The sequence below is a fragment of the Lagenorhynchus albirostris genome, chromosome 15, assembly GCF_949774975.1.
Source record: "Lagenorhynchus albirostris chromosome 15, mLagAlb1.1, whole genome shotgun sequence".
In the NCBI taxonomy this organism is placed as follows: Eukaryota; Metazoa; Chordata; class Mammalia; order Artiodactyla; family Delphinidae; genus Lagenorhynchus; species Lagenorhynchus albirostris.
This window is the reverse complement of record NC_083109.1, coordinates 36,705,357-36,717,637: the sequence shown is the minus strand read 5'-3', so window position 1 is coordinate 36,717,637 and position 12,281 is coordinate 36,705,357. Positions and strand designations below refer to the sequence as shown.

Below are 12,281 nucleotides of genomic sequence, written 5' to 3'. Positions count from 1 at the left end.
TTTGGGTTCAAATATTGGCTTTGCTACCCTCTAATGCTGGGGCATTAGTTACATGGCTTCACCTCCCTGATCTTAACTTCCACATGTGCACAATGGGGACTTAGAATTTATCTTATAGGGTAGAGAGTATAAGATGAGGTAATAAATATAAAGTGCTGAGCACAGCATCTGGAAAATACTTCACATACAAAAATCCTAGATGGTATATTATTCTTATTATTATCAGACATGGTATATTTCCTGGTCATGCCTCAAGGAAATATTAAATGAGACTCAGGCAAAATGTTTAAATTTCCAATCAGTCCAAAGGCCATTGAGATGCCTGCCTCAATAACAGAGATCCAACTTAAACAGAAGGAAAATCTGGTGGATGATGCCTTGCCATATGGTTACCAACTCCATTCCTAATAACCAAAGTCATTGAAAGTGCATTCTCATTTCCTTTTCTCTCCCTTTTCTGTTCCCTTTCCATATTCCAGCTTGCTGCCAATGACCAATAAAATGGAAATCCCTACTTGAGCTCTGTCTCCACACTTATAAACATCTGTGGCGGGTTTCCCACGTGGGCAATGAAAGGAATTCCACTGAATAGAATTGAAATTTGAGCAGTCTTTGAAGTGACCGCTATATCAGCAAATCCATGAAGGCAATAATACAGGGACTGTTACTAGGCCAAGATTAGGCCAAATTTCTCAAAGGAGCACAAACCATTAAAGAGATGACAGAGTTCCAGGCTGCACTCTTTGCATCTTCGTATTTGAAGTGACTCAGAGGTTCATCACTCAAGTCCAGCTCTGCAGGCTGTGCCTTGGTTTGAGGCTGGGGTCAGGGTATAAAGAAGTGGGATGGCAACATGAGCTTAAAAGAATTCAGAAGTCCTTTCAAGTTAAGAAATTAAAATTTCTCTTGCTCTCCTTACCCGTAATGGAAGAGGACATATTTACCCTTCCAGCAGCAGCAGCTGTTGTGATACATCTTAGGAAGGAAAAACATATCACGTTTGTCTCTTTTCCCAGTGAGGGAAGACTTGAAAGCAGGATGGCGTCTGGGTGCTGTGAAGTTTTTCAACCTACGTGAGAATTCCTGCTATTCTCTTAAATTTGTAGCTAACTTAGAATTTCTCATGATCACTGTCCAAAGACCTCTTCTTATGGGTAAGTAGGAACAACAACTATATTCCATAAGTAGGCCAGCAAGCAGAGTTTACATAATGGGGGGGAAGGTGAGACAAACTCTTTCTCTAGGTGGCTTGGGTGAGAAGTTTGGAGCTGGCCAGCATCTCCCCTGACACACCGTGTATGGCAAACTATTTGCCAGTGACTAAGGGAATTTCGGTACCCAGAGACTAAGACTATGCGCTGGTTTTCAATAGTCAGGTGACAGCCCACTCGTTTAGATAAAGTCAAATTATGAAACAATTGTGAAATGGGTGAAGCTTTGTTATGCTTTTGAAATAAATGTTAGAAACACAGATCACAAATCAGTGACAACCAATCCCAAATGGATTCTATTTTTAAATTTCATTTCTAAGCAGTTAAAATGAAGGTCCTTCTGCCCAGTTGGCTGGTATCAGTTTCTAAGTAGTGTTTTTGGCTGTGAGGTTTCATCAGCGAGATGAAAGGAAAAAACACACAAACAAGCAAACAAAACTACACACACATATTGCTTGCCCACACAAAACACTGTACCTTTGCATGTTTCTTCTTTAAAGAATTGAGCTCCTTCTGTTGTTTCTTTAAATGCTTCAAGTAAGCCTGTGGGGGGGAAAAAGAAAGACAGGATCCCAAATAAGTGTGTAGTACTACCACAATGATTACAGTTGGTGAGAAACAAAAATAAGTCAGTTTCACCAACAGGCAGAACACAAGAGTGCTGGCAAAATGATGGAGTAATTTTACCTTCATCTGCTTTAAATCTTCTATCCTCACTTGAGGGATCAGTTCAATACCTGAAACAAAAAGTCACTGTGTATATTAAAAATGAGAGAGAATAAGTGATCATATCAAATTCACAGTTTTGAAATTGCATCTAAAGATGCTGACGCAGCTTTCCATGTCATGTTATGGATATAAACATCTTAGTTTCCTATTACAGAGCAATTAATTAGACACTTACCTGAAACGTTTATTGTTTTAGGTCAGGTTCCCTACTATCAGAGCCTGAAAAGGGGATTTGTGTACACACGATTTATCAAGGGAAGGCTCTCAGGAGAAACCCCTTAGAGGGTGGGAGAGAAGCAGGATAGGGTAGAGGAAGAAGCTTGAGTGTCTTTCTAGCTGAAATCCAGCCTAGGTCTGATCCTACAGGAAATTCTTTAGCATAAACGGCCCTCTGGTGTTGTTCTAGTTTGAGGTAAGGAAACTGGGCTTTTGTAACCCCATATCACTCAGCTAAGGGTGTCAGAGATTTTACAGAATCTTCCTTTTCGAGGCAAGAGAACTCGCATGGTCTGAGGGCAACTCTAGGGAGAAAAGTGCAGCTGTGATTTGCAGTCAGCCAGTATTCCCAGACACTGAGGGTTGTGACACCAACCCCATAGAGGAGATCAGACCAGGCACAGCAGCATCTATTACAGTTACCTTTATCTTTGTATTTGAAGGCTCATCCTATCAGTCCACTAACTACCAACTCTATTCCCAGCTTAACCATCATCAAAGAACAAAACATTTTTTCAGCCGCTTTCTTTAACTGAGTTTAATTTTAGCATTTAAGTGATATACTACTGAGTCCAAAAATGCCTTTAACAGACAGAAAATAATGAAATCAAACCATCGTAGAACAGGACGCTGTCATGAGGACCTAGATTAATATACTAAGTCATCCTGTTACTGGAGTGATGCTAAGCCAGGTGTTGTCATGGCAACCACATTTGTAGGCGAATCCCAAAACATGTTCTGTTTGACTGCAGATTTTCATCTTAGGCAAACAAGACAAATGTGCACTCTGTACTATAATTGATTTCCGTTAGAATCCCAAAGGCTAGGTATGAAATATTCAAGAAAGATAGGTGTCAAGTTCTAGGTTCTTGTTTTTCAGCTGTACTCATTTTAAGAAGATGTGCACATCCAGTGTGAGCGTGGTAAGGACAGAAAAAAGGAGAGTCATGGCGGAGAGAAATCAGTCTTCTGATTTATAACATTTTGTGATAGGGGTGTCAAGGGATCATGGGGCTACTCTCTAATCTCTTAGGTCTGACATCACAAGCTAATTCCCTGCTTTACTGCAGGGCAGAGGAGTCTATCCTGGCATCACTAAGAGTTCCCTATCTTTGGGTCTCTTTTCTCTCTTCTATAAAATGAACACACAGAATTGGGGGGCATGCAAGGTCCTCTGGAGATCTAACAAATACTAAGAGTTTGACCTAGTCTGATGAGACTCTTTTTTGGTGTTTGTTCGATGAAATCTTGATTAACAGGACCCTGTGAAAACATAAACCTTTGGTCTTTTTTGGAGAAAGACACATTATAAAAGTGTTAGTTCCTGTGAATGATTTAGTTAGTTAGGAAAAAAACACACTCTACAGAACAGGAACTGGTACATGCTTGGTTTCATCTATATGTCCAAAGCAGCTTGTCTAATAGGACTTCCAACAGGAGTGGATATGTTCCATCTGTGAGCTGCCCAGTGGATGGCCATGAGTTCCACGTAGCTCTTGAGCACCTGAAATGTGGCCAGTGCACCTGAGGAACTCAAGTTTTGATTTTTAAGCCCAAAGAGCCACATGTGGCCAGTGGTTTCTATATTGGATAGTGTAGGTCTCCAGGCTTCTGGTGTGAAAGTAGGGGTGAATTTCTACAATTTGGGCCCCAAAGATTTTGACTAGTTGAAGGTTCAGTATATATATTTTTTGTTTTTATCAACGCAGCTCATTAAAAATGACTTGTTTTCTCTCAAACCGTAATTTGGAAATCAACTAGTTGAGTTTCCTTAATTCTTTATCCTTAAAATTAAAGAGAAAATCAAGCATCATTGGTGCAGTTATTACTATTTGACTGTGTGTCTAAGAGAAATCATGTAGAACTTCAGGAGTCCTCACCTTCACAGATGTTCACAGCAAATTCTGTCGGGCTCCACCCTGACAGCTTCCTTTTCACCCTGAAACTTCTCTTCTTGGCTCAGACAGGACACCTCTCTTCCCTCTTTATGCAGCAGGATCATTTCCTTTCTCTTGATTCAGCTCTTCCTCAGAGGCTGTTTCACTATATACCTCTCTCTTGCATTTTCCTTCTCTTTCTCTTCACTGGTTCCTACCAACATGCTACTGCTCTACACAACAACCATTTTATATCTTAAATCATCAATTTTTCTAACCTGGTTTCCATTCTCATCACCCAGGCATCCCTGATCCAACAGTAATTATGCAGTCTTAACTTCTCTGGACTGTCTACAATACCTTCCAAAACTCATTCTTCTTATAACATAGATCTCTCTCTCTTTTTCTTTGTTTTTATTCCTGCTATCTTTCTAAGCATTCTCACATTCACTCTCTCTCTTTCTCTCCCTTCTACCTCCTCTTTACCTACCACAGCTCTGCTGTTGCATGTTTCTACCCAGATGTACCACCAACAGCTTGAACCTGATGATGTCCAGGACCAGAATCATCTTACTCAAAGCTTTTCTTCCTCTTGAGTTCTCTACTTCACTCAACGGCACCATCTCTCTCTGTGACCTGACCTTGAAGTCGCTGAGTTACCTCCTAAGTCCCATATCCAAGCCGCCAACTGATTTCCATCCTTCCTTTCCCTCTGAGTACTTCCAGCCTCATTCATGCCCTCCTGGCCATTAGTATGGCTCATTCGTTCATCAGCCATTTACTTCTTAAGAGAAGAGACTTTAGATCTTTACTAGGCATCATTCCAGGGACACATTGAATGACAGAAGGGTGGTCTTGTCGGCAATAACTGCTTTCTCTGGTTGTTATCACGTCATATAAATATAATGTGAATAAATATATAATATAAATATAAGGTGATAAGCATTATAGTAGAGGCACAAATACTCTAATTCTTCACTTGCCCTTAGCATCCATTCCTTCCTTTTAAAGAATATTTCTGCCAAGACTGTACTAGTCTTTTTAAAAAAATCCTCTCATGTCATTTCCCATTCTCAGGTGGTCCCAGATCCTTCCAGACCAGGACTGGTCCTGCCCCCTTTCCTACCCCTGGCTGCTTCCTATGTGGCCTCCTCCCGGGCTCCTCCACCTTCTCTTCCTGTTCACGTCAGACCTTCGTTTCAAGGCCCAGCTCAGTTAGGACATCATCCTTGTCTCCTCTGAGCACCAGCTGGAAGGGGCCCTCTCCCTCTTGTTTCTGAGAGGTCAGCGCTCACAAACACTGCCTGGTCGAGGGGTGGAAGCCTGTCCCATCTTACCCCTCAGGTCATGTAAGGTCTCTGGAGGTGCAAAGGCATTTCTCATAGAACCGAGTACTGCCACTTAGAGGAGGCTCCCAAGTCTCCTGAACAAAAGGCCAAAATGAAAGTGTGTAGACCCTCTTCCTCAGGGCGTCTGCGGAGGGGACGAGGGAAAGGGAGAGCTTTATTCCAGTGGCTCCTTCCTGTGTAATCTCATTTGGAACCAGGAGTGAAACAGTTCAAAACACAAACATGGTCCCTTCTAGAACTAGGATCACTTCTGTCCTCTGAAAGCTAGTCACACTGCTTTTGCAGGCCACTTAACTCACTATAATTACTAATGTCTTTATGTGCTGGTGGGCATGACACAAGAACTTTAACTAAACAAAAACTCTTCCATTTTCCACTCTCTATCTCTGTCTGGGTGGCTGATGTTAAGAACGACCAGTGCTGGATGGAACGCCCAAATCCTGTATCATTACCTTGTTCCACATTCTTTCCAGGGGGAAACAGACAAGTTGCAAAGTACAACTGGGGCTACTTTTGTGCTGTCTCATTCTCTAATTTGTTTCACAAAGCTCAGTGCACACTTAGTTTCCTGCTAAATTACAATGCTGCTTTGGTTAAGGAAAGCCTGTCATTTCTTACCTTAAACTGCAGCACTGTGTGTATTTAAGTAAACAGACAACTTGATCTTCTTATACCAAAGATGCTGAATTCACATATAAATGGGAGATATATATACTGAATAGAAAACCATTAGGAAAAGCAGAAATTCTTCTTAAAGTAAGAAGAGCGAATTTAGTAAATGATTCAGGTCAAGGAGAATATTTACAATATTTAATTATCATATGGGATGGGGATCATCCAATCAGAATGGAGGCCTGGACAATAAGAATGGAAGTTCCCTTTAAATAATCAGTACAATTGCTCCCCCTACATACCAGCACACGGGACACATAATTCTTTGCAATGCCACCTCTAATGATCTTTCGTTTCATTCATAGGTAACCACACAGAACTGGCCTTCAGATGCCCGTCAATAATTTTACAAATAAATAGTCACGGATGCTAAATATCTACAGATGGGGGGAAATTCTCAATAAAGGAATGCAGGAATGTCAGAACAATCAGGATTCTGTTGGTTCATAAGCTCACTGCCCATGCCTATGGTAGTATCTGGAGGAGAGAGGGGATGAGTTCGGTAAGTTCACTCTGTGAATGTTTTTTCCATAAAGGACACCAAATGTAAACATTTCTAGATCTACGAATATTGTATGTAGTATGACTACAGTGCAGGGGATCTAGCAGATGACACACTGACTTCCTGTTAACCACTCAGGGAAATTAAGCTGTTTGTTCAACCCACAAGAAAACCTGCTGCTCTTGAGATTTATGGAACCATGAAAATTGGCAAAATTAACAATTCTAAATACCTGCATCAAAGATTCTAAAATTGCCAGAAGAGACAAGGAGCCCAGACAACTCTCCTTTACCTTTCTTGGCCTCCAGGCCAGCTCCCAGGGCGGCCGTGGTGGTGGGCCTGAGCTCTGAGCTGCTCTGAGGGGTCACACTTGCTTTCGCTGTGTTGGCTTTCCCTTTCTTGTCATTCTTTGATGTGTCACTGGGCACGTCGGCGATGTCACTCTGGAACAGAAATGTTTATACTGACCCAAATGAATGCCACCTCACGTTCAAATGTCTTGCACATTCTTCCTTTTACTGAATCCAGTCTGTACCATCAACTTTTCCCCTTCTGCATCCTAGCCTCTATTCCTTAAATAGATCTTTGCTTGGCAGGAGTAAACACATGGTTTCCTCAGGCTTGAGACAAATGATGAAGCCTAGGAAAGCAGATGTAGCTCCTTTACAAGCAGGGTATAACTTCTTTTTTTCCAGCTACTGGAGAGATTTCCGTTTCCATTCTAAACTGAGGAGTAAGGGGAGTTTTAAAAACAAAGAAGCAAACACCACAACTGTGCACTGAAATTGAAGGTTGGATGCAAGACTAGTAAAAAATAAACAATAGTAAACGCCAATTTCATTAATACACTGAATAAGGTTAGCTGGTATTTCAGTGTCTCACAAAAGCATCCTATATTCTAAATGTTCCTAAAAACATCATGAATGTTTTCCATTTCATTTCTAATGGGGCCAGGATCCCTGGATGTGAGTGAAGCCACAGTAAGGAAGTGGGTCACATTTTATTAAATATGCTACGTCCTCATAGACCTTTGAAACTCTTTTGTTGAATTGATAAGTTCAGATTCAAAAACCACTTTTGAACTTGTTCTATTAATTTATTACTTTGTCTTGCTCTTGTAATCACTGTTAGACAACCAAACTTCCCCAACTCGGTTGTCTTTAATTGACCATTGCTACTCACGGTTTCAATGCCCATAGCTCTCATTTGGTCTGCTCTCTTTTCCGTAATGGAAAGAAATTTCTTTGGATCTGATAAAGCATCCACAATATCTGGGGGGAAAAAATATCATTGAGCTGTGAATTCTCTGTTTTACTGAAAACATCTATGAAAATTCAGCTAACAAACTGTTTATAATCGCTGACCCCTGTGATGCCTTCTGTTAAGTACCTTCTCCTAGGACATAAGACAAGGTTAGAAAAGCACAACTAGTTGCTGAAAACAAGAAATAAGTAAAGGCAAGAATAAAAGGCCAGATGATTTTCTCTTAGTTTCCCTTTATTTTTTTTCCCAAATGAAAAGGATGGGGAGGCAGGTCAAGCTAAGTGAATTGCCTTGGGGTCTCTCAACTTGTGTGACTTTGAACAAGTTGATCAATATTTCCAGCCTCAGTTTCTTCATAGGATAATTAGAACTAATACCACCCACCCTGCAGAGGCACTATGAGCATTCAATGAAAAAGTACCTGGAGCACAGTAGACGCCACCAGCACTAGCCTTATTTTTAGACACAGAAGGAAAATGCATATTTAAAGCCAATTTTGGTACCATGTAGATAAAGTGAGTGCAAGTTTTAGCTGAGAAAACACTGGAGAAATATTTCAAGATTTCATCTTTTAGGGAATTCCCTGGCAGTCCAGTGGTTAGGACTTAGTGCTTTCACTGTGGTGGCCCAGGTTCAATCCCTGGTCAGGGAACTAAGATCCCATAAGCCTCCCGGTGTGGCCAAAAAAAAAAAATCATCTTTTACATAACATCAGTTGAAGAGTTCCAAGTACTTTCAAACAGAATTTCATACAATTTTGTATAATTTATCAATATTATAGAAGGAATCATTATTTTCATCCCCTTAAAGCAGTACATAATTTACAACTCGTAAAAGTTGTATGTTTTTAAATTTACCCCTAGCAGAATCACCTTCCTAATTACATTGATATGATTTTTAAATTTTTTTCTTAACTTTTTTCTTTTATAATATAAAATAATATAAGCACATGATAAACATTCAAATGTATAAAATGAAAAGTAAACATCTCCTCTCCTGCCCATCTCAGACAAAATTCAACACCCATTTATGATAAAAGCTCTCCAGAAAGTGGGCATAGAGGGAACCTACCTCAACATAAAAAAGACCATATATGACAAACCCACAGCAAACATCATTCTCAATGGTGAAAAATTGAAAGCATTTCCTCTAAGATCAGGAACAAGACAAGGATGTCCACTCTCACCACTATTATTCCACATAGTTTTGGAAGTCCTAGCCATGGCAATCAGAGAAGAAAAAGAAATAAAAGGAATACAAACTGGAAAAGAAGTAAACTGTCACTGTTTGCAAATGACATGATACTATACATAGAGAATCCTAAAGATGCCACCAGAAAACTACTAGAGCTAATCAATGAATTTGGTAAAGTTGCAGGATACAAAATTAATGCACAGAAATCTCTTGCATTCCTATACACTAATGATGAAAAATCTGAAAGAGAAATTAAGGAAACGCTCCCATTTACTACTGCAACAAAAAGAATAAAATACCTAGGAATAAACCTACCTAAGGAGACAAAAGACTTGTTTGCAGAAAACTATAAAACACTGATGAAAGAAATTAAAGATGATACAAATAGATGGAGAGATATACCATGTTCTTGGATTGGAAGAATCAACATTGTGAACATGACTATACTACCCAAAGCAATCTACAGATTCAATGCAATCCCTATCAAACAACCAATGGCATTTTTTACAGAGTAGAACAAAAAATCTTAAAATTTGTATGGAGACACAAAAGACTCCGAATAGCCAAAGAAGTCTTGAGGGAAAAAAATGGAGCTGGAGGACTCCCTGACTTCAGACTATACTACAAAGCTACAGTAATCAAGACAATATGGTACTGGCACAAAAACAGAAATATAGATAATTGGAACAGGATAGAAAGCCCAGAGATAAACCCATACACCTATTGTCAACTAATCTATGACAAAGGAGGCAAGGATATTAAATGGAGAAAAGACAGTCTCTTCAATAAGTGGTACTGGGAAAACTGGACAGCTACATGTAAAAGAATGAAATTAGAACATTCCCTAACACCATGCACAAAAATAAACCCAAAATGCATTAGATACCTAAATGTAAGACCCGACATTATAAAACTCTTAGAGGAAAACATAGGAAGAACACTCTTTGACATAAATCACAGCAAGGTCTTTTTTGATCCACCTCCTAGAGTACTGGAAATAAAAACAAAAATAAACAAATGGGACCTAATGAAATTTAAAAGCTTTTGCACAGCAAAGGAAATCATAAACAAGACAAAAAGACAACCCTCAGAATGGGAGAAAATATTTGCAAACGAATCAACGGACAAAGGATTAATCTCCAAAATATATAAACAGCTCATGCAGCTCAATATTGAAAAAATAAACAAACCAATCCAAAAATGGGCAGAAGACCTAAATAGACATTTCTCCAAAGAAGACATACAGATGGCCAAGAAGCACATGAAAAGCTTCTCAACATCACTAATTATTAGAGAAATGCAAATCAAAACTACAATGAGGTATCACCTCACACCGGTTAGAATGGGCATCATGAGAAAATCTACAAACAACAAATGCTGGAGAGGGTATGGAGGAAAGGGAACCCTCTTTCACTGTTGGTGGGAGTGTAAATTGATACAGCCACTATGGAGAACAGTATGGAGGTTCCTTAAAAAACTAAAAATAGAGTTACCTTATGACCCAGCAATCCCACTACTGGGCATATACCCAGAGAAAACCATAATTCAAAAAGACACATGTACCCCAATGTTCACTGCAGCACCATTTACAATAGCCAAGTCATGGAAGCAACCTAAATGGCCATCGACAGATATGGAATATTACTCAGCCATAAAATGGAACGAAATTGGGTCATTTGTAGAGACGTGGATGAATCTAGAGACTGTCATACAGAGTGAAGTAAGTCAGAAAGAGAAAAAGAAATATCATATATTAACGCATATATGTGGAACCTAGAAAAATGGTACAGATGAACCAGTTTGCAGGGCAGAAATTGAGACACAGGTGTAGAGAACAAATGTATGGACACCAAGGGGAGAAAGCGGCAGGGGGTGGGGATGGTGGTGTGATGAACTGGGAGATTGGGATTGACATATATACACTAATATGTATAAAATGGATAACTAATAAGAACCTGCTGTATAAAAAATAAATAAAATTAAAATTAAAAAAAAGTAACACGATCATCTCAATAGATGCAGAAAAAACTTTTCACAAAATTCAACATCCATTTATGATTATAAACCTTTAACAAACTGTGTATAGAGGGAACATACCTCAACATAATAAAGTCTTATATGACAAGCCCATAGCTGGTATCATACTCAATAGTGAAAAGCTGAAAACATTTCCTCTCAGATCAGGAACAAGACAAGGATGCCCACTCTTGCCACTTTTATTCAAAACAATATGGGAAGTCCTAGCCACAGCAATCAGACAGGAAAAAGAAATAAAAGGAATCAAAATTGCAAAGGAAGAAGTAAAATTGTCACTGTTTACAGATGACACGATACTATACATAGAAAATTCTGAAGATGCCACCAAAAAACACCAGAACTCATTAATGAATTCAGTAACGTTGCAGGATACAAAGTTAATATACATAAATCTGTTGCTTTTCTGTACACTAACAACAAATTATCAGAAAGAGAAAGCAGGAAAACAATCTATTTACAATCACATCAAAAAGAATTAAATACCTAGAAATAAACCTAAATAAGGAGGTAAAAGACCTATACTTGGAAAAGTAAAGACACTGATGAAAGAAATTGAAGATGACACAAACAGATGGAAAGATATACTGTGTTCCTGATTGGAAGAATTAATATTGGTAAAATTGGCCATACTACCCAAGGCAATCTACAGATTCAATGTAATTCTTATCAAATACCAATAACATTCTTCACAGAATTAGAACAAATAATTCTAAAATTCATATGGAGACACAAAAGACCCCGACTAGTCAAAACAATCTTGAAGAATAAAGCTGGAGGTATCACACTCCCTGATTTCAAACTATACTAAAAGTGACAGTAATCAAAATAGTATGGTACTGGCACCAAAACAGATACATAGATCAATGGAACAGAATAGAGAGCCTAGAAACGAGCCCACACTTATATGGGCAATTAATCTATGACAAAAGAGGCAAGAATATACAATGGGGAAAAGACAGACTCTTCAATAAATGGTATTGGGAAAACTGGACTGCTACATGCAGAAGAATGAAACTAGATTACTTTCTCACATTATGCACAAAAATAAATTCAAAATGGATTAAAGACTTAAATGTAAGACCTGAAACCAAAAAACTTCTAGAAGAAAACATAGGCAGTAAGCTCTTTGACATCAGTCTTAGTAATATTTTTTTGGATATGACTCCTCACATAAGGGAAACAAAAGCAAAAATGAACAAATGGGAGTACATCAAACTAAAGACTTTTGCAC

At 38.9% G+C, this 12,281-nt stretch overlaps 1 protein-coding gene across 3 annotated transcripts in view; it reads right to left on the bottom strand.

The window, feature by feature from the left end:
• PLCB4 (phospholipase C beta 4) overlaps positions 1 to 12,281 on the bottom strand; it is a 418,294-nt gene that overhangs the window by 26,263 nt on the left and 379,750 nt on the right. For all 3 annotated transcript variants that reach the window (XM_060122522.1, XM_060122523.1, XM_060122521.1), the window contains 4 exons: positions 7,739 to 7,827; positions 6,849 to 6,999; positions 1,899 to 1,948; positions 1,689 to 1,754 (listed from right to left, as the gene is read on the bottom strand). In XM_060122522.1, the coding sequence (XP_059978505.1) occupies positions 1,689 to 1,754; positions 1,899 to 1,948; positions 6,849 to 6,999; positions 7,739 to 7,827 (356 nt within the window). The remainder of the gene's footprint in view (positions 1 to 1,688; positions 1,755 to 1,898; positions 1,949 to 6,848; positions 7,000 to 7,738; positions 7,828 to 12,281) is intronic.